The sequence below is a fragment of the Setaria italica genome, chromosome IX (assembly GCF_000263155.2).
Source record: "Setaria italica strain Yugu1 chromosome IX, Setaria_italica_v2.0, whole genome shotgun sequence".
Lineage (NCBI taxonomy): Eukaryota > Viridiplantae > Streptophyta > Magnoliopsida > Poales > Poaceae > Setaria > Setaria italica.
The window spans coordinates 50,480,356-50,502,946 of record NC_028458.1 but is presented as its reverse complement, the minus strand read 5'-3'; the positions used below and the strand labels follow the sequence as shown (position 1 = coordinate 50,502,946).

At 50.7% G+C, this 22,591-nt stretch overlaps 5 protein-coding genes across 5 annotated transcripts; 3 read left to right on the top strand and 2 right to left on the bottom strand.

Annotated features, from left to right (window-relative positions):
- Positions 1 to 461: 461 nt before the first annotated feature.
- Positions 462 to 5,293, top strand: LOC101769742. Its single transcript, XM_004984606.3, has 4 exons — positions 462 to 974; positions 1,064 to 1,147; positions 2,091 to 4,626; positions 4,722 to 5,293. Exons 3-4 carry the CDS (start codon positions 2,224 to 2,226, stop codon positions 5,004 to 5,006), a joined length of 2,688 nt encoding a protein of 895 aa, XP_004984663.1. The 5' UTR covers positions 462 to 974; positions 1,064 to 1,147; positions 2,091 to 2,223; the 3' UTR covers positions 5,007 to 5,293.
- Positions 5,294 to 5,503: 210 nt separating this feature from the next.
- LOC101770153 lies at positions 5,504 to 8,711 on the bottom strand. Its single transcript, XM_004984607.4, has 3 exons — positions 8,201 to 8,711; positions 7,671 to 8,075; positions 5,504 to 6,420 (listed from the first exon to the last, which is right to left on the bottom strand). The coding sequence occupies exons 1-3, from the start codon at positions 8,522 to 8,524 to the stop codon at positions 5,791 to 5,793; spliced, it is 1,359 nt and encodes a 452-aa protein (XP_004984664.1). The 5' UTR covers positions 8,525 to 8,711; the 3' UTR covers positions 5,504 to 5,790.
- A 5,396-nt stretch (positions 8,712 to 14,107) lies between these two features.
- Positions 14,108 to 16,501, top strand: LOC101770545 (fructose-1,6-bisphosphatase, chloroplastic). The gene is made up of 4 exons (XM_004984608.4): positions 14,108 to 14,597; positions 14,693 to 14,917; positions 15,400 to 15,906; positions 16,018 to 16,501. Exons 1-4 carry the CDS (start codon positions 14,181 to 14,183, stop codon positions 16,087 to 16,089), a joined length of 1,221 nt encoding a protein of 406 aa, XP_004984665.1. The 5' UTR covers positions 14,108 to 14,180; the 3' UTR covers positions 16,090 to 16,501.
- A 287-nt stretch (positions 16,502 to 16,788) lies between these two features.
- Positions 16,789 to 17,607, bottom strand: LOC101770955 (17.4 kDa class I heat shock protein). The gene has a single exon (XM_004984609.2). The coding sequence runs from the start codon at positions 17,541 to 17,543 to the stop codon at positions 17,073 to 17,075; it is 471 nt and encodes a 156-aa protein (XP_004984666.1). The 5' UTR covers positions 17,544 to 17,607; the 3' UTR covers positions 16,789 to 17,072.
- A 376-nt stretch (positions 17,608 to 17,983) lies between these two features.
- LOC101771349 (17.9 kDa class I heat shock protein) lies at positions 17,984 to 18,778 on the top strand. The gene has a single exon (XM_004984610.2). The coding sequence runs from the start codon at positions 18,083 to 18,085 to the stop codon at positions 18,551 to 18,553; it is 471 nt and encodes a 156-aa protein (XP_004984667.1). The 5' UTR covers positions 17,984 to 18,082; the 3' UTR covers positions 18,554 to 18,778.
- The last annotated feature ends 3,813 nt before the right edge of the window (positions 18,779 to 22,591 follow it).

Here is a 22,591-nt window from a genome sequence, read left to right as displayed (position 1 = left end):
GAATTTTCTTTTTGCATAGTGTTAAAGTTGAGGAAACTAAGGCCATGTTTAGTTACTCCCAACTCCCAACTTTGACACTATGCAAAAAGAAGATTCCCCATCACATCAAACTTGCGGTACATGCATGGAGTACTAAATGTAGATGAAATTAAAAACTAATTGCACAGTTTTGTTGTACTTTGCGAGACGAATCTTTTGAGCCTAATTAGTCAATATTTGGACAATAATTCACAAATACAAACGAAACGCTACAGTGTGCTACAGTGCTGTAACAGTAATTTAGCACCCCAAATTCGCCAAACTAAACACGGCCTAACGTTGCCTAGATCGAAAGTCGCCGTCCGCCCCTGCGCCGGGCGCCGTGCCAGGGCAGACGCTGCTGACCTCATCCTCGCGCACACACCTCACGCCCGCCGCACTGCCGCGACAAGCTCCTGCCGTCCGTCCGCCCCCGCGCTTTTCTTTTACCGCAGCGCCCCCTCCCTCTCCCCGTTCCCACCACTTCAAGATCCGATCCATCACCCGTCCCATCCAATCGCCTCCTCCTCCCCCTCGTGATCCCGACGCCGACGACGACAACGAAACAGCTCAGTTTCGTGCTTTCCTCCACTGCCGCAGACCCCTCACGCCCCACCCTCCGGCTCACAAGGGTGGAGGTACAAGTAGAAACGTGAGGTGAAACGCGGGGAGGACAGAGGAGTGGAGCAGCAAGGCCAGCAGCGGGGCACGCGGGCCGCACCACAGTCGCGCCGGCACCGGCCACCTACCTGCTCACCCAACCTATCGCATATAGGAGGGGGGATAGGGGGAGTAGCAGTAGGCAGTGTAGCACTGCGGCTCCTACTACTCCCACCACGCCTCCAACCCCCATGCTATACCAATCCGCCGCAGGTCTCTATCCAGTCCACTTGCTCTCTCTCCCTCATCCGCCACTGCAGCGAGCTCTCGCTTCGTCGTCTCTCCCTTTCCCTCAGGTGATGCATCTTTTCTTTTGTTTGCAGTGGCCATTTTACACTGTTTTCCTGTGGTCGCTTGCTGATCTTTCTTCTTGGCGCTGCTGCAGGAGTGGCAGATCTGTTCGCGTGATCCCCGACCTGGATCTTGATGATTTGGCGACTATGAGTGGTCGATTCCTTCGGGCCAGCTGGTATGTGCTCACCTCGGTTCAGGTGTTCGTTCGTTTCGATTTCTGGGAAATGTGGGCTGATTCGATTCTTTAGGGGATTTGGGGGGTAGAGAGAGTGAAGGGGTTTCTGGTTGGGTTTACTGTCGCGGCTCGCAATGTTGTCTTCTTTGTTCCCCATTTCTTTAGCTGTAGCTATGCAATCTGTGGCTAATCTGCAAAATCGAAGACAACAAAAAATCGAGTTTTGTTTCAGCCCAGCTCGTGATATACTTTTAACCAGCAATTTGGAGCTTTTGTTTTGAACCTGCAGGTTTACTGTCACTCACAGTAAGAGTCCCATGTTAAGCATAGGATCATTGGACTCTTTTTTTCTTTTTCAAGCCAGTAAAGACAATCAAACGGGAAAGATCCGTTTTTTCATCATGCAAACAAGAACAGATGCTCCGTTGCATGCATTAGGACTGAAGTAACTATCGAGTATTGATGGCTGCCTGGTCCCCTGGCAGTTGCATATACTTTTCTTTATTTTGGAAGGAACAGGCGTTCTGCAGTAGTGTATGGATATTAGCATCAAGCCATCTTTTAGTACTTTTTGGTGTGTCTTTTTATCATTAGTGGGAGCTTTTTTAATTAATTTTTCTATATCTTGCATGCAAGATTATGGACATGTCCTCAACAGAACATTATTATGCCAAAAGCTGTCCGTGGACAAGCCCCCTCCGCACTGCAGACATGTAGAAACAGCATAAACCATACATACAAGATTCCCGGGAGACAGAATAAATTAATCATACACGACACATTCTTAATTCTTAATATTTTTTAACATAACAAAGTATTGAACTGTAGTTTTGCTGCCTGCTACTTTCATGCTGATGATTCATTACAGTGAATTTGTATCTTCCTCCATAAAGAAGTTGCCGTTATTATCTCATAATTTTTTGACTACTTTTTGCATTTTCAGGTTATAGGGAAGTGTGGTTTCCTGATCCTCTGTTTCAACCTCAGGACATTGAATTGAATCTAGTGATAACCGTGTATTGTTCATTCACAAAGATACCTGAAACTTCTGCTTCATATGATCACCCATCATAAAGATGCCAACGAAAGGACAGTTTAGCAGCGAAAGGAATGTGAAGATCATATCAGGTCGTGATGGACAAAAGAAGGGAAATTCACAGCATGACCAAATTGCGCACGTGCCGAAGGACAGGGTCACAGCAGCCAATGGAAATGTAGATGGAAAAATTGAAGATAGAATCAGAGTTGCAAAGAATGATAAGTTCCGAAGGCAACGGGAGTCTTGGAGTGGGGAAAAGGCTGCATGCATGAAGGGCTCAAAACCATGGCCTGGTCGAAAGACGACTACTGTTGATGAACTTGTCAAGCATATGTCAAATGTTCCTTCTTATTTACAGCGTAAAGAGACAGCTGACCATCTTCAAGACAAGGCATTGAATGTTGGAGTTCTTGAGTGGGGCCTTCTGGCTAACTGGTCTCAGCAACAAAAGCATGAGCTCGCTAGAAGCCATGGAGCCTCTCCATCTAATACTAGTAGGTCTGTATTATTCTCATCTCCATCACATTCTTCCGCAAGCCCCAGCAGCAGATCTCTTGAGAGTAATCAATCTACCCCCATGAGTGACCATCACCATTCATCCATCAGAGCTCAGCAGAGTAGACTGTCGGATAAACAGCATGGGACGGCCAGATATTCACCTAGTCCAAATTCTGCCGTATTGAGCTTGTTGCCAGGGCATGGTAAACATCTCTCTCCAGAGAACAGCTGTAATTATGTTGGCTCGGGTCTCAGGAATGTTTCTTTACCCGCAGACTCTCTAGGTTCTTCCTCTAGAAGTTTTGGAAGACATGAAATGGGTGAAGATGAAGAGACTAGAAGGAAGATTGAAGATGTTGTCCATCACTGTTCTCGTAGACTCTTTACAGACAGTGATAAAATTGGGAAGAATTTCTTCACATCAAATAACAATGATTCCATGTGTAATGATCCTGAACAGAGCAGTGTCTTGAATGGTGAAAATTTTGAGTCACTAATATCTGATGCTGTGATGGACACACCTAGAAATGGCAGTAGGTTACCTGATGTTTTCTTGGAGGATATTGAGCCATCCCATGAATTTCCTCGAATTCCATACTCATGTCCACTTCCCATCATAGATTCAGCTGCTAAAGAGATTGGCACCACTAGCACTGAAGCTAGAGATAATTTTGTTGGTACAGATGCAAAACTAAGTAAGAACGGTAACCGAAACCGATCTGCCATGAGTGGCGCTGAGAATCCTCCCCAATGTTCTGCAAAGTTCAGTGATAGGGTGCCTGATCGCCATCTAGGTTCTGGGATGAATCGAGTGAGCCGCAGCTCTAGCCTGAAGGAGACACCATGTGCTCGACAACCTGATGCAGTGCCCTCTGTTGATAAAATAGGAGACAGGTCATCATCCAACAGCAAAGGTAGGCGAAGCCCATTGAGGAGGATGTTAGATCCAATATTAAAGCCAAGACATTCTAGTCCAGTACGACCTTCATTTGTTCCGAAGTGTCATCTTCCAGTCAATACCACTAAACAGTCTCTGGACATGGGCAGATCAGTGCCACAGAATGTGCAGCGAAGGTCAGTTGATATGGTAGTCAATTCGAATTATCCAACTGAAGCAAACATAAACCAGCCTCCTCATGTGCTGTTAAACAGTGCAAGATACCTCCAGCAAGAAAAGGATTCACCAACGACAAGGCAAGCGCTTCTGCAGCTAGCATGGAAGAATGGCTTGCCTTTATTCATGCTGTCGTATGGTGAGTCTGATATCCTGGCAGCCACTGTGAGAAAGAAGAGCATCTCTGAGAAGGATGATCTGGAAAGCACATATGCTGTATTCACTGTTGAAGAACCTAAGAAAAAAAGTGGAGCTTGGATCAAGGCAGGGGGTAAGAACAAGAAACATCACCTGTTATCCAGCATAGTTGGAGAATTAAAGGTCACACGCCGAAAATCAAGATGCCACCACACAAAGAATATTCATGTACACAGGGAGTTTGTGTTGGTTGGTTCCGAATTTCTACCATCATCTGAAGAATCAGGCGATTCACACATCAGCGGAGAGCTTGCAGCTTTTATCAGCGCACTTCCTCAGCAAGAAGCAGAAACTTCAAGTCAATCATCTTCACAGAATGTGGGACAAAATAATTCGGCGCCGATTGGCTGCGGTTGCCCCCCATTGGGAAACTTCCAGCCTTGTACCAGGAATGCTAATTCTGGTTCAGCCAATGTTATTGCCGTACTACCTGATGGCTTCCATGGCACATCGACATCTGGGCAGCCATTGCCTTTGATCGAGAGGTGGAAATCAGGAGGAACTTGTGACTGTGGTGGATGGGATGAAGGTTGCATCCTGAGTGTCCTCACTGGTGCGGCCCCAGAAAATGATGCCATTCAGGCTAACCAGGCAATGGATGGCAGCCAGCGATTTGAGCTTCTAGCTCAGGTGTGCACTGGTCTTCTTTCTTTCTTTCTTTCTTTATTTCACATATGTCCAGAATTTATTTTGTTACGACCAAATATATAAACCTGTATTTGCAGGGTCGATCGCGAGAAGACAGGAATGCCTTCAGTATGATTTCCTTCAAAGAGGGGCTGTATACAGTGGAATTCAGATCATCCATTGCTTTACTTCAAGCTTTTGCAATGTGTATAGTGATGCTTCATGGGAGGTTCCCTAGCAGGATGCAAGTTGCTTCGCAAGCAGCGCAAGAGCATGATCTCCTTGCCAATCATGAGCTCAAGACCATGGCAGCCAGTCAAGGTAGAGCTCCGACCAGCTATGTGCCCCATCGGCCACCTCTTTCTCCTGTAGGCCGAGCCTAGCTTGTTGCAATTAAATGTATGTTCTTTCTGTGTCCTCTCTTCAGTTGTGTAGTGCCTGTGGGATCAATATACCATGGTCCTATGGTCCATATGCAATACGCATATCCAAAGTGACAATCCCTGTGCAATCTGCTTTAGAGGTAGCTATCTGTACATGTTGATGTTGTATGACTGCTGCTATGATGTGGCTGCAAGGTCCATCTCAGCGCTTAGTTACCCTTTATATGTTCACCCCTTGTCAGTTGCTTCTATGCTGAAAGGATACACACCTCCTGTCTATTGGGACCCCTTTTTCATAGTGGCCGTTGCATCAGCAGCAGCACTTATGCACCCGCTGAACCTCTATCTGGATGTCTGAAGTTGCATGCACTATCATTTCTGAATGTGATCCTCCTGCAGCCTTCAGGACTGCAGCAAATGTGTTTCTTTTTAAAGCTGCAGCAATTGTGTTGCAGCATGGAAATTGTTTTACCAGAGAAGTCTACCTGAAGCTTATGAGCAGGACAAATGATAGTCTAGCATTGTGGCAGGGCAGAATTGGGATATTCTTTCAGATTTACAGGGACAGAGCATGACATTACAACACAGCTACTGGAATACCTAGTTCGGATTACTCACTACTCACTCCTGGCCTCATTTCTAGCTGAGGTAAATCCACACCTCGAAGGGGAAAAAGAATCTCAACCTGGAACATATTTACAGATCTTACCACAAGTATAATCTTATAGTAAACAAGTTTCTGCTCTTCACTCAACACTGTAAGTACGTCTGTCATGAGTAGTAGTCATGACCGCGCGATGAGCGAGTCTGAGTCGTCCATGTTCACGGCGGCCACCTGCGACGGTCCAACGCGCACGGTCACCGCCGGTATCCTTATCGGCGGCGGCCGTGCGTCAGCCTTGACGACGGCCACGTCCTGGGTCTCCTTGCCCTCCCTGAGGTCGCTGGGCGGCAGGAAGCAGTCCATGGACAGGCCCCAGATGTTGAAGTCCACCTCCTCGATGTCCCACGCCTCCTCCATGCGCGTCCTGGTGTTGCCGTCCTGGCAGTCCCCGAACCTGACGAGCGAGACGGCGGTGCGGCCGGAGTGGGCGATGTTGACGCCGTCGACGGCGCGGTAGTCCCCGAGGCGGGACTCCATGGTGGTCTCCCAGAAGACGCTCCCGCCGGTGCCGCCGCTGGACCTGATCTGCAGCAGGTGCGAGTCCTCGAGCTGCACCAGCAGGCCCGTGCGCTGGCTGAAGTAGCCCCACACGGTGTGCCGGATGATCTCGACGCTGCTGCTGTTGCGCGCCCGCAGGCTCGACGCCTCCGCCTCCACCTTGAGCACGAAGCAGTCCTCGCCGTCGACGCTCCGTTCGCCGATGCACACCGAGTCCGCGAACAGGCTCGCCGTCAGCTGCGGGTCGAGGCCCTGCACGTCAAAGCCATGCAAACGTTCAGTCAGCAGCTTCACCCGCGTCGGTCCATTCAATCAAGTTGCAGTAAGAAAAAAAGTCGTTACGTGTGTGGAAACGTGGTGAATGCAATTTACACACGGATCAGCATTAGTAAACGCAAGCAGTGTCGGCTTAACGAACAAGCTGTGGTTGACCCGACGGTCAAATCAGCGATCGAGCACGCGGAGGGCGCGAGATTATACTATCCTTTCTCTTCCCTGCCTGGCCCGTTGCTGTTCATGAGTTCATCAGGTTGGTGCAGCGCGATTAGCGGGGAGAGTCGGGTGGAACCGGCCGCTCGCCGCTGACAGGCCGCGCGCCACCAACCGATTGATGATGGCGCGCGAGGCGTCTCCTCTCGCTAGGCCCATGTCCACGTGATGTGTCCGGCCGCGCCCCCGCGCACATGGCCGCACGTTGGGTGCTGCTCAACAAGGACCAGGGACCCGGCCCGGCCGAGGCCGACCCCTAATCACGCTGCCCCCGCGCTAAGCGCCTACGCGTGTGGCCTCCCCGCAGCGGCTGTTCCGCTAATGACAGACCCCTCCCGTCGTCGACAAGGACAAGGTGCTGCACCGGCCAATGATGAGAGTCTCCGAATCCGTGTACCGACCGGCGCCTGGATCTCACGATCATGGTAGCTAATGATGAGAGAAACCACTCGGCCTTATCCCCGACACTGGCCCGGACCTCGGTCTCGGCTCGCAGCTCGGGCCTCCTCGCTTCGCTGATATTATTTCGGCGAGTGCTGAAAAGGCCACATGATATCTCTCTGGTCCGGGTGCGAGTTCGATCTGCCTGCCCTGTCCTGCCGACAGTATATGCAGGGGAGATCGACATGCCCTGACGCAGGCATCTACAAACATGATGGCTTGTCCATTCAGTGAGACTGGAGTGGACGTATACATGCTACGCGCTGTAGCATCCAGTCCGTTCCATTGTCCAGCACCAGGAACGATAAAACGCAATGAAACAGCAACGACATCAGATTCAGGTTGGCTTTGTCGCGAGTTCATCTGGTTGGTGAGTTGAACGAACTTACTGGTGGGGGTTGAGATGAGTGTGTTTTGAGCTGGAATACGACGCGCGATCGTGCATTCGACGGGTCCTAGGTGTGTGCATATGGAAAGTACCCATGAACACACGGCGTGGACAGTGCGGTGCTAGCTGGGAAAACGTACACGAAATCACGTGCGGGGAGGCGGGCGTAGGGTACGCGACGCACCTGGAGCGACCGGCGGAGCGGGCGCGGGGGGCCGCGGGAGGCGTGCGACTGGTGCCACGGCGTCTGGCGCCACGCGACCTTGCCGTCGCTGCCGGCGCTGATCTTGCAGCCGGACACGACGAGCTCCAGGCACCACAGCTCCGGCTTCTTCTGCCACAGCACGAACCCGCCGACCTCGCCGCCGCAGCCCTTGCCGCCCTTCTTCCCGCCGCGGTGCCCGTGGCCGGTGCCTCCGCTTCCGCCTCCACCGCCGCCGCCGTGGGCGTCTCCGTCGCTGCTGTTGAGCTCCGCGGCGGTCATCCGCACCTTGCCCATCGCGTACATGCTGGTCACCTTGTTCAGCGCCCATTCCCCGCCCGACGCCGCGATGTACTGCTGCACGATGTACTTCGCCGACGACGACTCCTGGAGTCAGCGCATAAAGATGGACAAATATTCCGCCGATCAGCTCGTCATCAAGAACGATCATCAATAAACCGATGAGAAATGCTGGTCGTCGTCCGTTCGAGATCGATCGTAATCGTACGTACAATGGGATCGGCCTTGAGCTGCTCGCAGAGGACGGAGGACGGCGACTGCTTGGCGTGGTGGACGGGCAGCGGGATGAGCGGCGCGCCGATGACGCCGAGCATGAGCTGCAGCTCCCCGCGGCTCATGGAGCAGGGCTCCCCCGCGCCGGACCGGTCGGCGGCGTGCGACCGCGTCCACGCCTTGACGAAGGCGTTGGTGCAGCCGAACCTGGAGCCCCGGGAGCCGCCGCCGCCGCCGCCGGAGAACATCTCCTCCGGGATGGGCACCTCCAGCACCGTGTCCAGCGCGTCATCGCGCTCCAGGTTCGGGCAGAGCTTCCTCATCAGACGGCGCGGGCGCGCGCGTAGGCGCAGAGAACCTCACGGCCTCCCCTCTTCCCCGTTGGTTTGTGCCGCGGCGCGGGTGCGGCGGGCCTGATGATCTCTTTCTTTCTCGACGGTGTCTGCCCAGCAGAAAGTCCTCCGGAGCGCGGCGTGTTATGTGCCTCCCTCCCCTCCCAGTCCTGGGCCTCGGTGGACTTGTACCGATTTTGATGGGTCGTGCGGGCTGCTGGCAGGTGGGGCCTTTCTTTATTTTGCGACAAGTTTGGTCGTCGTGGCCGCACGCTCTCTGCTACCCGTTAAAAATTTCCCCATCTTTTTTGGTCCAGACAGATTTCGTCGTGCGTGTGCACATACGACTACACGATGCCCTTTCGCGAGACACGGCCCTATTGGCCGTTGTGTAGTGTTCCCACATATGCACTCCCTTTCCGAGAGTCTGCATGGGAGTTTCTGTGGACTCAGCACAGCCTGATCGTTGGGTGGGTTGGTAAAAATGCCAGTGTTTTTCTTTGAACAAGAAACACCACCGATGCTTTGCTTGGTCTAGTAAACTGTAATGGAGATGGCCCGTTTTGGACTTGCATACTGATACTGTTAGTATACTGGTTGATCAGTGTTCAGACTGGTGAGTGGTGACGCCCAAGTTCTTAGGGAACAATCCTAACTGTCCACTTTTGGTCAAGAACTCAAGATTGACCGTCCACGGACCATGCCGTGCTCTGCGTACGTACTCGCTTTGAACTCCAAGGCTCGCCCAGAACGGAAGAAGCCGAGATGCACCCACCACCACACCCACCAAACGCTACGGCTCGGCTCACTCCCATCGCAGTTCGTTTCCCCACCACGGCGTACGACCGCGCAATCAAATCCGCTGCCATCACGGCCAGGTCCCTTTCCAAAACCGGTACGCGGCCTACGTGACTGGTACTACTAGCCTCGAAAGATTTGGGGCTCGGATCTGTATTCTGTTGACGTTCGCGCGTGCACTCGAATTCGCTAGGGGCCCCCGCGTTAGGTGCCGCAATGATCGGCGCTCGATTGCTAGCCCGGTCCTGGCAAAAACAGGTGGACGTGACGCAGTTTTCACCGGTGCCTCCTCTCCCTCCCCCGGTGGTTGGGCCAGCCGCCAGCCGGCCTGCTGCCTCGCGCGGCGCCGGCCGGCGGGGGCGGCGAAGGGCGCGCGGCCGGATGGGTTTCTACGCTGCTGGCGGTGGACGCTTGCGTCGGCCGCGCACCGCGCCGTGCGTGCTGCCCCGCGCGCGCGCGGCGTTTTATTGTATTCGCGTTCGTGGGGGTGGGGATTGATCCTGTCGCCTGCGGGCTTCCTCCGACGTGCCAACCAGGTTGTTGCTGCTGCTAGCTGCTAACTGGCCAGTCAGGCAGCCAGGCCATGGCCTCCACCACTCTGTCCTCGATCCTCATCATTGCCGCGATCGACCGCGCTCTACAGGTGTCCGGCTCCGGCTCGGCACGGGAGAATAATCGATCCACGGGCCAATCAGACCAACATTCCTCGTGGTTTACTGTTCCCGATTCGATCCGATACAGCCAGCTGCAATACATGCCGATCCTGTATTCTAATCAATCAAGCCGTGGTATCACAGACAATGTCTGGAAATTGACTCATCATTAACACGATCTAGATGCACATTATTGCGTATCGGATAATTGCGATTGACGGAGGCTGATTCGATGAATCTTTATTACGGGATCTTATTACAGCATGGAGCGAGTGCTGGGCCATGTCCCTTGCGTTGCGTGGTTCACCGGCCGGCGCGAGACCACCGGCCGCCCGGGCGTCCGGGCGCTGTCACGATTGGTGAGCCGGGTTTGCTGGTGGCATCCACCGGTTGCCGGCTGCCACAGTGACGGGGATAGTATCATTTTGCTTTGCGCTCGACGTGGTATCCCCCAACAACCAGACACCGCGATCTTAAATCCGGTGAGCAGCCCGCGCCTTTCGTGCTATAACTGAAATGCTAGTGACGCCACAGTTCGCTGATCTCACGTCAAAGCAGGCCCCCGACATCGCCGGACTCCTCGGACGCCGACGCTTTCACCACCGGCGGTAACGAACGGCACCCCTTACTGCTCGTGGTGCGCCCACTAGAGAGGGGAGAGGAGTGGGGGTGGTTCCGGTGGTCACATCGGCGTGGAAATATTGGCCGCTTTGCACGTTACCGACAATCCATTCATTCATTCAAAGGAGCCGATGACCAATAACTGAAAATATTGCGGAGTACTGATGAGATGAGACTCCAGGTTTTTTAATGTCTCAGGGAAATGAAGTCAAAAGCAATTTGGTTTGGAGGAAGAGGGTACAGAGGGGGTTAGGCAGGTGACAGAACGGATACGATCCAGCCGGATAATAAGCCGCCGTAACAGGTCAAAGAGAAGGAAAAAAACAAAGCACAAACAAAGCTGAATCCTGGAGCTACTAGCTCGTCTGCGTGTACAGGACAAGGATGCAGACAAAGACCACCCCACCCCGATCGTCAAATAAGAGCATCGTGAGATCAGCGTCGGCGACGGCGATTCCAATTTGGCATGTTACATGTTACCACCGCAACCGCGACAGCAGGCCGCCGCAGCTCGGCACAGCCGCACACGGCACCTAACGGGCGGCGCACCGCGCACGCACACGATGCATTGCGTTGGACTGGAGCCGGCGGGGTCCCTCCACGTCGGGTTGCCGAGGAGACGTCATCGTAGCGGAAACGGATCACTGGTTTCCCGCACTGTCCTGGAGCGCGCAACCAACCGGATCGGCTCGGCGACCCAATCATCTGGTCGCTTCGCCCCGCGCCCGGTGGTGGGTGCGCGAAAGCCGCGCGCGCGGGCGGCCGACCGCAACCCGCGATGGAAAACACGAGGCGTGCCCGGCGCTTTCGAGCTGTAAAGCGAGGCCGTCCGCGTCGGCTCCTCCTAATGCGCCGGTGCCGAGCTCGGAATCGGATGGAGGGAGATGGCCGCGTTCTCGCCAAGGACATCCACACCACGGCGTGGGTTGGGCACTCGGCAAGTAGCAAGCGGCGGCGGCACAGCGGAATGGGCGTGCGATGAGAGATGCTGCCGGGGATCACAAGTCAAAAAAGTTAGTGTCCCCGATCGAGCTAGTAGTGAACGAGAGGGTTTCAGACCCGAGAGGTTGAGATCGTTATGTGCCTGTTGTTCTCTGCACAATCTGCGGCGAAATTTTTGTGTCGAGAGCGACGCGTGCTGAAATGAAGAGGAAAAGAACGTGGGGGTGACGGCGATTTCTTCTCGCGCTCGCATCAGCGATCGAGTGGCGATGCCTCTGACTCCACCGAAATTATTGGAACCTTGTTTACTTCACTCCCAACTTCCAACTTTGACCCTACGCAAAAAGAAGATTCCCCATCACATCAAACTTGCGGTACATGCATGGAATACTAAATGTAGACGAAATCAAAAACTAATTGCACATTTTTATTGTACTTTGCGAGACGAATCTTTTGAGCCTAATTAGTCAATGTTTGAACAATAATTCACAAATACAAACGAAATGCTACAGTTGCGCATTTATGGCAAAATATCAATTTGGCCACTCCCAAATTGGGAAGTAAACAAGGCCTAGAAATGGTCGGTCGTCTACAGAGAAAAAGGCAGGTGCTTTTGCCATGCCTTATTTTTCAACACTATTATCATGGCAGCGTTAGGGAAACCCGCAGTGCGAGAGTACGTTTTTTTGGCAAAAGGTAACGGTCCTTGCTTGCTTGCCAGGGAAAAGGTGACCGTTCTTCAGTTATTCGTTTTACCGAGTCGGGTCAACCAGCTGCCGGACAGAGCAGAAGTTCTGGGAAGCCTGTGTGTTTATTAGTACCGTGTACCATAGCTGGTGTAGCAATTGCAGTTGGAACTTCGGGAAATTTGCCGGTAGGTTTCCCGTTCCGTGCAGTAGGAAACAGCGGGTTAGGGAGTAGGCCTGCCAGTTGACTAATTCGTCATCGGTGTTTTCTTCCACTACTGACTGAAATGCGTCTTTGGATTCACACTGGCGCGTATAATTCAACATAGTTGGCATTGACCTACCGAGGGCACGACATTTCCAAAGATGACGAGGAGCGTGATAACATCAAGACGGTGATTCCGAAATGCTCGAGTGAATCAGAGACATTCTGGACAAAGCTTACGATGATAACTCGAAGATTCCGTTGCTCGTGAAGGGAACAAAACAAGCGAAGAGTTCTTTCTCGACAAGTGTATTTGTCTGTACTTCTGACACGGCACGACACGGCCACGGAGTTTTGTGTCTACTGAGGCGCCTGTGCTTCCCGATCGGTTGCTAGCAAAAGATGGCTGGCTATGGCTAGGACAAGGTGCAAATCATTGGAAGAGGACAAGTTTGTTGAACCTGTCGACAAGTCGATGTAAAGCACAACACTACAATACAGAGTACTGTTTGTCATGCAGATTGCCTTGGAATGTTCAGTTAGTAGAAACACATAGGCGCTGTTCTATGATCGCTTGGTATCCTGCTACGAAAGATTCCGGTGAGTGCAGTTTGCTAAACTCCAACATTCCGAGGAGATCAGAGGGAGCTCGTCTCAGGCAAATCCTTTTTCCATTAGTTGAAACGGTTGGTGCCGGCGCTAGTAATGGCTGTTATGTTCAGGGATGATCCGCTATCATAGTCAGAGTGAGAAGAAGACATCGCAGTGTGATATTAGGTGAGAAATTTATTGTGCAGATCCTTCGTTCTACCCTACTGATGTTAGCGGGAAGCTGTCGTGATATTCAGACGATCAGATCGGATGGCGAAATAACATCAGGTTTGAAGTGTATTTAATGTAACTTGTTGTATACCATCAAATCACTCTATCTGGGATTGAGAGATGTAACTGTGTAAGTAGGGGCGCTCTAAAGAAATCTCCACTGCCGCTCCGAAGAAGTACGAACTACTGACGCTTTTCAGGCAGGCCACGTTCATCCCCAGGAACGCAAAGCGTAGTTTGATAGTTGGGCCGATGAAGAAGGTTTTGGATGGATGATGATGAGGGGCCATTTTGTTGGGTCATGGTCGTATTGGGCCGTGGAACAGGGTCTTGTATAGACTGGGCCGATGTATAAAAGGCCCACTTATTTCTCGTCTGTGCTGCTGCTGCTCCATGGGTGGGTTACAGACTACAGAGTACAGACGGACTTGTGGCAAACAGACAGACTTGTGGCAAACAAAACAACATCCGTCCAAAAGAATGGATCATGTACCTTGTACCGTTTCATTTGTTTCAAATTTAAATATCGAAAACTGAAAGATATGAACCGTCGTTGTCACCAGCAAATGAGCAAAATCCAGTGGCATTTCAGTGAATTTTAGTTTGCCTGATCGAATAAGCACTTCCGCTAGGATCCAGTGATCAAGTAGTCAGAAGGTGTGTGACTCAGGCGCACAAGCGGTGCAGCCGTACAAGTTGGTGACGTGGCGTTTTATCCAAAAAAAAGTTGGTGAGATGGCTACAACCTCAAGCTAGCTAAGGCAACGCCGTCCTCACAATTCTTCCCCCAATCCACACTCCCTCTCCCAAGCCACACAAACCCCAACCCCGAAACCAATGGAACACGACAAGAAGCCATCACCACGAGCACGAGGTAGCCGCGGCAAGAGCAGAGACGAGCGCACGTGCCATCAGCAGCCATGGCCGCCGCCGCAGCCACCTCCTCCCACTTGCTCCTGCTCTCCCGCCAGCAGGCGGCCTCCCTCCGATGCCGCCTCTCCTTTCTCGGCCAATCCAGGAGGCCCGCCAGCAGGGGCGCGGCGTCGGGTGCCAGCGTGCGGTGCATGGCGGCCGTGGACACGGCGCCCGCGGCGACGGAGGCGAGCAGCACGAAGAGCAGCTATGAGATCGTGACGCTCACGACGTGGCTTCTGAAGCAGGAGCAGGCCGGGGTGATCGACAACGAGATGACCATCGTGCTGGCCAGCATCTCCACGGCGTGCAAGCAGATCGCGGCGCTCGTGCAGCGCGCGCCCATCTCCAACCTCACCGGCGTCCAGGGCGCCGTCAACGTGCAGGGCGAGGACCAGAAGAAGCTCGACGTCGTCTCCAACGAGGTAAGCGACCCGCCCTCGATTCACAGGAAATTCATCAGCATGACAACTACGCGAGCAACATGACCATCACGAGCACGACGCCCCCGCGCGCGCAGGTGTTTTCTAACTGCCTCAAGTCGAGCGGGCGCACCGGGGTGATCGCGTCGGAGGAGGAGGACGTGCCGGTGGCGGTGGAGGAGAGCTACTCCGGCAACTACATCGTCGTGTTCGACCCACTCGACGGCTCCTCCAACATCGACGCCGCCGTCTCCACCGGCTCCATCTTCGGCATCTACGCCCCCAACGACGAGTGCCTCGCCGACGTTGAAAACAGCGGGACCGTACGTGCCAATCCTGGCTCCCCTCCTCTTTTTTTTTTTAAAGCAACCGACGAGATAATGCCGGGCATGTATTGAAAGAGAAGAAGTTTTCGGTATAAAACCCCCACACACCAAATAAAAACAAAACACCCTCACGAAGGAGGCGACAACATACAAACACAACAAGAAACAAAAGCCGACAAACCTCCAAAATACGGGGCGCAAAAATATCTTCCTGCACGCCACAAGAAACAAGCTAGTGAGGAGTTTTCCTCAGCGCAGCCTCTAAGAAGGAAAGGCGACATCCGCAGATGCCGCCAACACCGAAAGTTTTTCAACCCATACTTCCAAACGGGAGAGGATATCACGACAATACCTCCAGGGAGGAGTGTGCCGCCAAGGCCTCCCCTCCTCCTGTCCTGGCTCATACGCAGTTCGTTCCATGTTCTATCCTACTACGTGTTAACAAAATAACGAATGCGGCATCTCTAACCCTACTGCAGCTCGATTCGGTGGAGCAGAGGTGCGTCGTGAGCGTGTGCCAGCCGGGGAGCAACCTGCTGGCCGCCGGCTACTGCATGTACTCGAGCTCGGTGATCTTCGTGCTCACCCTGGGCGCGGGTGTGTACGTGTTCACGCTGGACCCCATGTACGGGGAGTTCGTGCTGACGCAGGAGAAGGTGCAGATCCCCAAGGCCGGCAAGATCTACGCCTTCAACGAGGGCAACTACGCGCTCTGGGACGACAAGCTCAAGAAGTACATGGACAGCCTCAAGGAGCCCGGCGACTCCGGCAAGCCCTACTCCGCGCGCTACATCGGCAGCCTCGTCGGCGACTTCCACCGCACGCTGCTCTACGGAGGGATCTACGGGTACCCCAGGGACAGGAAGAGCAAGAACGGCAAGCTGCGCCTGCTCTACGAGTGCGCGCCCATGAGCTTCATCGTCGAGCAGGCCGGCGGCAAGGGATCCGATGGACACCAGAGGATTCTTGACATCACGCCCACAGAGGTAAGAATGTAAAAGACTCTTAAGAGGATGAGATGGATGCATCGATTCTCAATTAGCACATTTGCCCTGCTGAATTCGATATCAATTAATCTTTGTGCTCTTGCCGTGCAGATCCACCAAAGAGTGCCCCTGTACATTGGGAGCGTGGAGGAAGTGGACAAGGTGGAGAAATTCCTGGCGTGAATGTGCCCGCTTAACGCGAGAGCTGTTTCATTTTCATCAGATGGACAGCTAAGATCAACAATACAGTATGGGCCGTTTGGGAGGGCTTCCCCAAAACGACTTCACCGTTGAAGTAAAAAGCCACCGTTGAAGTAAAAAGCCGTGAAGAAAAAAAAACTGGCTCCACCTATTCATTTTAACAGCTTTACGCTACAGTGTCTTAATTTGCGTAAAACAGGTGAAGCCGAAGCCAAAATAAGCCCTGCCAAATAGGGTCTATATATTGTAGAATTTTATTTTGATGATGGGGAAAATCCATTTTTGAAGAATTCCGTTCTTGAGTTGCAAAGTCTAACTAGATCAAGTTAGGGAGGGGATTCATCATCTATGGTTACAATTTTCATCTGCTACAGAACTTCAAAAGGTGATCGCACATTCTGTTTGGAATTGGAATGGTAGCATGACAAACGTGTGACGGTGAGAGCAGGGATCAATAGGGGAAAAAGCAGAGTTACTAGTTTTCTTACTCCATCCGCTCTCAAATATATGACATTTAGAACATCATCTATGGTTTCAATTTTCATATGCTACATATTACAGGACTTTAAAAGGTTTTTGCACATTCTGTTTGGAATTGGAATTATAGTATGACATGTGTGAGCACATGATTAAGGCAGGGAAAGAAGGGAGTTGGTTGCAGAGAGGAGGAAAACAGAGTTAGTTCTCTGATAAACGACTCTCTGAAATCTTACAGATTTTACAAAATAGAGTCTGTATCACTCTCTCGTTTATTCAAGACACTAGTAAGAACAAAGACAACACAAACGTCTCGACTGTCACGCAATTGTGGCACGCCGAAACGCCCAGAACTCGAACAAAGCTTGTTTACAGAACCACACGGTGTAAACTGAAACCACCCCACACAACACAACGCATTCGTTCCTGAACAGGTCCTTGCAGCTCCAAGCTCCACGGGGCACGCGTGCTCCTTCCTTCCTAGGCTCCTAGCCGGTGATCTGGACGGGCTTGACCTCCGGCTTCTTGACCTCCTCCTTGGGCACGGTGACGGTGAGCACGCCGTTCTCCATGGACGCCTTGATCTGCTCCGTCTTGGCGTTCTCCGGCAGCCTGAACCGGCGCAGGAACTTGCCGCTGCTGCGCTCCACCCTGTGCCACTTGTCGTTCTTCTCCTCCTGCTCTTTGCTCCGCTCGCCGCTGATCTGGAGCACGTTGCCGTCCTCAACCTCCACCTTCACCTCCTCCTTCTTGAGCCCCGGGACATCGGCCGTGAACACATGAGCCTCGGGCGTCTCCTTCCAGTCGATGCGCGCGCCGGCGAACGCCGCGGTCTCGGAGTCAGAGGGGATGCGAGGGAAGAGGCTGCCGCTGCCGGAGCCGAACGGGAAGCCCTGGAAGGGGTCCCAGAGGTCGAGGGAGAAGGGGTCGAACACGTTGCTGCGGCGGATCAGCGACATTGTTGGATTTTTTTTTGGGTGCTTGGAGTTGTTGAGAGGCTTCTGATCGTTGCTTCGGTATTTGCTTGCTGACTCTGATGCGGCGGGGCGGCATGAATTTATAGCGATCCGACGAGTGAGCGACGGGCGCTTAAGGCGGCAGTGGGCTTCTGGATAGTTCTGGCTCGGGCGCGAAATGGCTGGTTGCTACTGGACTTGGACTGGGCCACGATCATCGTACTTGACCCGTTTAGCAAACGGAGAGAGAGGTAGTCGAATGTTCCAGATCATTCTAGCAGGCTAAATCCATTACGTATAACTGTACAAATTTAGGCCCATATAGGATCTAGTAGCTTCTAGCCCATGCCATATAACACGAGATATTTCTGGAAGCCCACAGGTAGCCTTCCCGTCGCCTGCTATAAATGGACTCGTCCCCGCGTCAGACGCTCGTCAAGAACCACAAGAAACACACACGAAGCCCCCAATCGCCGAAACAACCACAATCCCAATCTCCCGCGTCACTTAAACACCAAGCAAACCACACCAACCGATCAACCATGTCGCTGATCCGCCGCAGCAACGTGTTCGACCCCTTCTCCCTCGACTGGGACCCCTTCCAGGGCTTCGCCTTCGGCTCCGGCAGCAGCAGCCTCTTCCCCTCGTTTGCGAGCACCAACTCGGAGACGGCCGCCTTCGCCGGCGCGCGGATCGACTGGAAGGAGACCCCGGAGGCGCACGTGTTCAAGGCCGACGTCCCGGGGCTGAAGAATGAGGAGGTGAAGGTGGAGGTTGAGGACGGCAACGTGCTCCAGATCAGCGGCGAGCGCAACAAGGAGCAGGAGGAGAAGACGGACACGTGGCACCGCGTGGAGCGCAGCAGCGGCAAGTTCCTGCGCAGGTTCAGGCTGCCGGAGAACGCCAAGACGGAGCAGATCAAGGCGTCCATGGAGAACGGCGTGCTCACCGTCACCGTGCCCAAGGAGGAGGTCAAGAAGCCCGACGTCAAGTCCATCCAGATCTCCGGCTAGAGCCGGGAAGTTCCTGGTCGCTCCTGCTCTAAAACCGTGTGTCGTCCGTGTGGAGTCTGTTGTTCTTCACATTTTGCGTCCGAAATGTTAGCGTCCGGGTACTACGACTTCAGCTGGTTTGAGAGTGGTGGCCGTGTACCGCAAAGCCTTGCGTTTTGTGGATCAGCGTCGTGTTTGTACTTTGTACTAAACCCAGTTTCAATGAATTTCGATTTGAGTTGCTAATTCTGCATCTTCTTCTCTGGAACGAATTCCTACTCGTAAGCTTAACCTGTACCTGCCGATTACCATCATGGCCAAGTTAGCTCTCTGTTCCTTACAAATTCAGACCTGTGATTCAATAAGCATCCAAGATCCAACACACGGGATCGACAGAAAATGCTGCTCGGTTCCCCTCTGCTTATGGGGTTCCGGCAACCACGAGTCCATGATCACTCTGTCAGATGGAAGGAACGTGGTTGCCTGCATGGCATTGTCACGGTACATGTTTATATAGGAGGTATAAAACACCTCGAAGAGATTTCAATCGCAGGTAGTTGTGATTAGATTCAGTTGTGATCCTATAGGATACATTTAAATTTTAATTTACTTTATATCTACATAACCGAACTATATCTACAACTCTTGATAGCTAATGAGTCCAACAACCTGGTCCTCGGTTTACATACGACGACAATACTTCCAACATCCCCTCTAAATCGAAACTTCTGCTCACTTGAAGATTCAGATTGTTCCTGAAGTTCTCAAACTTACGAACAGGAAGAGCCTTTGTGAAACCATCAGCCAACTGATTTCCGGTTGGTATAAACTGAACTTGCAGTTGCTTATTTGTCCTACGTTCACGTACGAAGTGAAAGTCTATTTCGATATGCTTGGCTCTAGCATGGAAGGCAGGATTAGCTGACAAGTATTGAAAAAGCATCTAGGTCCCTTGTGGGTTTTGGTGATTGAATGACAAAAGCAATTAAAGGATTAATAAGTTTGTTGAGATTTGGTAAGGTTTTATTAGAAATGAAAGAGTTAAGCTCATGTCATATGAAGCATGCAAAAGTAAAGAAATGAAAAGCAAATATTGAATTGAGTGAAAGATACAAAGATGGAAGTGAAATTATATTGTCTCATTAGTTGTTTGCTTGAATAATCAAAGAAAGTTGAAAATTGCATGAGAATTGATCAAGATTACAACAATGATATAAGTGAACAAGAGCAATGGTGAATTGAATGGAATTTCAATGATAGGTTGCTTGTTCACATGGATTGTATTCCTTATTATCAAGAAAGAAGATATTGGACCAAGTACTTAGTATTTCAAGAAAAGTTAAGATGAAAGATTACTTGATCATATGTTGGTATAAGAATGATATTCAAGTATGAATCAAGTTCATTTATTGAAGAAGTGGATTTCAATGGGTATTTATTGTTGATGCAAAGAAAAGCTTAACTTGAGATGGCAAGATAGGATAAAGAAGTCAAACAAGGATGTAGCTACGAGGTACTAAGCAAGGGTGAAGGGCAAGTGGTGACTTGGGCCGATGAATCTTTGCAAGGGTGAAGAAGCTTGTACTTAGGAGAACTTCAAGGAACTAATCAAGCCATGAGGAGTTAAGGAATTTAAAGTATCAAATAATTGTTGAATCATAAGATTGAAGTGAATTGAGGATGTCAAGTTTATTGTTGACCATATATGATGATGAACCTCAAAGTCACTAGCTCAAGGAGGATAATGCTCAAGAAAGAGAGAAAGAAATACTTGGGAACCCCTCAAAGTGTTATTTTGAAGAAAAGCGGCATGGTGAATATATTCAAGCGCAAGTGATTTATATTCTGTTTATTCTTTGATCATGAGTATAGGTAATACCGTACTATCAAGAGGGATGCAACGTGGACAGCTTCGCTTATGTCTTGGTGCTCAAACCTAACATTCCAAGTACTAACATGAGAGAAACACTTATCACAACACTTGCACCGGGTGGTATCAGAGCTTATTTTCAGTTGGAATGGATACTTCTCTGAATAATCTTTCCATAGAGTCCAAGATCATCGAATTCGGAGCCCGGAGTAAAAAGTTATGGCATCTTTTCTTAGGTGACTTGTGCTGTCCAGTGGACCTTCGAAAAATTCCGGAGATCTTCGAATAAAATTCCGGAAATTTCTGGAAATTAACCCCTAACGGCTAGTTTTGGGGTTCCAGAAGTTTCCGGAGGATTTTCGGGAAGAATCCGAAGATTTTCGGAATATTTCAGAATTTAACAACCCAACGGCTAGTTTTTGGGGATGGTATTTATACCCCTCCTCCTCTCACATTTGGAGCTGCTGGTTCCCCACACGAAAAACACATGTCCATAGCCCTTTTGAGCCCTCCCATCTCTATTATTGCAAGAGATTTGAGAAGAGAAGATATTTGGGGTGAGGGATTGAAAGATTGAGTGAAAGTGAGCACATCCATCCTTGAGCACTCGAGTTCATAGCAAGAGATCTTCATGACGTTTGTTACTCTTGGAGGTCAAGCCTCCTAGACGGCTAGGCATCGCCCAGTGAGCACCCAAGCTTGTGGTGTGCCGCGGGAAATTTGTGAAGGCTTCGATTTCGCCTCCGTAAGGGAAGAAATCAAGAAGTGAAGTGGGGAAAGGGTTGAGTGCAACCCGGCTTCATTGGAAGCACCTAACGGAGACGTAGGATTCCTCGGTGAAGGAATCCAAACTACGGTAAACAAATCCTTATGCCTCTTGTGCTTGCTGTTCTTAATTCATTCATACTTAACCATAGAGTATATTTCTAGGGTTTGTGCTCGATCTACATTTCTATCAAGTTTCAAGCTCTATCTTGTGCCAAAAGCCTAAAATAACCTGTTGCATAACCTATATTCGTTGATTTATTTTTCACCAAGTTTATCTTGATGTTGTAATTGTTTCTCGTTGAAAATCGGAAAAATCCGAAGATTTCTCCAAAAATTTCCGAACGTTGGAATATTTTCGGAACAGTCTCCGGAAATTTTCGAAATTTTTTATATGTTTGTCCGAAGTGTAAAATTTTCAGGTTTGACTATTCACCCCCCCTCTAGTCGACATCCTAGATCCTTTCAAGTATGTAGCACCCAAGTCACACCACAAACATGGCGGTTCCTAGAGAAGCACACCAAAATCTGCTAACAAAAATTGTAACCATATTACCTCAGGCGTTGCATTTGCCATTGACTTATACTCAGCTTCAGTACTCGAACGTGACACGGTAGCTTGTTTTCTTGCACTCCATGAAATAAGATTTCCTCCAAAGAATACAGCAAAACCACTAGTGGATCTTCTATCATCAATACTACCAGTCCAATCAGCATCAGAAAAGACACTAACAAGAGATGAGCTTGATTTCTGAAGTTTTAACCTGACCTCTCAGGTGTATTTGACATACCTCAAGATCCTTTTAATGACAGTTCAATGAACTGTGGTGGGAGAGTGCAAAAACTGACATACCTTGTTTACTGGATAAGCAAGATCAGGTCTCGTGAGGGTGAGGTATTGAAGAGCACCTACAATATTTATATACCGAGTACTATCCTTTAGACCAAGCGCCACTCCTTCATGACATGACAACTTCTCTGTAGTAGAAAGAGGTGTAAGTGAAGGTTTGCACTTTGCCATTCCAACACGAGCCAAAATATCTTCTGCATATTTTCCTTGTGACAGATGTATGCCATCCCTTTCCTTCTTCACTTCAATTCCTAGAAGTAATGTAACTCTTCAAGATCCTTTAGTGCAAAGTCTTTCTTAAGGTCTTGAAGTAGTGCCACAGTAGCTTCCTGAGAGGAACTGGTATCTATAATATCATCCACATAAATCAACATAAAAATTGTTATATGTCCCTTCTTGTAAATAAAGAGAGAGGTGTCAGATTTTGAAGTCTTGGACCCAACTAGATTACCAGGCTCCTGGTGCTTGCTTTAATCCATAGATGGCCTTGTCAAGCTTGCACACAAGATGTGGAGCATTCGCACTCTCAAAACCTGGTGGCTGTCTCATATATACTTCTTCTAGAACACCATGC

Excerpts from the sequence above, each read along its gene's own strand:
- LOC101769742 (XM_004984606.3), top strand. The coding sequence starts at position 2,224 with ATGCCAACGAAAGGACAGTTTAGCAGCGAAAGGAATGTGAAGATCATA. Across the intron at positions 4,627-4,721 it reads GATTTGAGCTTCTAGCTCAG|GGTCGATCGCGAGAAGACAG; the intron begins GTGTGCACTGGT and ends CTGTATTTGCAG.
- LOC101770153 (XM_004984607.4), bottom strand. The coding sequence starts at position 8,524 with ATGAGGAAGCTCTGCCCGAACCTGGAGCGCGATGACGCGCTGGACACG. Across the intron at positions 8,076-8,200 it reads AGCTCAAGGCCGATCCCATT|GAGTCGTCGTCGGCGAAGTA; the intron begins GTACGTACGATT and ends CGCTGACTCCAG. Across the intron at positions 6,421-7,670 it reads CGCTCCGCCGGTCGCTCCAG|GGCCTCGACCCGCAGCTGAC; the intron begins GTGCGTCGCGTA and ends TTTGACGTGCAG.
- LOC101770545 (XM_004984608.4), top strand. The coding sequence starts at position 14,181 with ATGGCCGCCGCCGCAGCCACCTCCTCCCACTTGCTCCTGCTCTCCCGC. Across the intron at positions 14,918-15,399 it reads ACGTTGAAAACAGCGGGACC|CTCGATTCGGTGGAGCAGAG; the intron begins GTACGTGCCAAT and ends ACCCTACTGCAG. Across the intron at positions 15,907-16,017 it reads TTGACATCACGCCCACAGAG|ATCCACCAAAGAGTGCCCCT; the intron begins GTAAGAATGTAA and ends CTTGCCGTGCAG.
- LOC101771349 (XM_004984610.2), top strand. The coding sequence starts at position 18,083 with ATGTCGCTGATCCGCCGCAGCAACGTGTTCGACCCCTTCTCCCTCGAC.
- LOC101770955 (XM_004984609.2), bottom strand. The coding sequence starts at position 17,543 with ATGTCGCTGATCCGCCGCAGCAACGTGTTCGACCCCTTCTCCCTCGAC.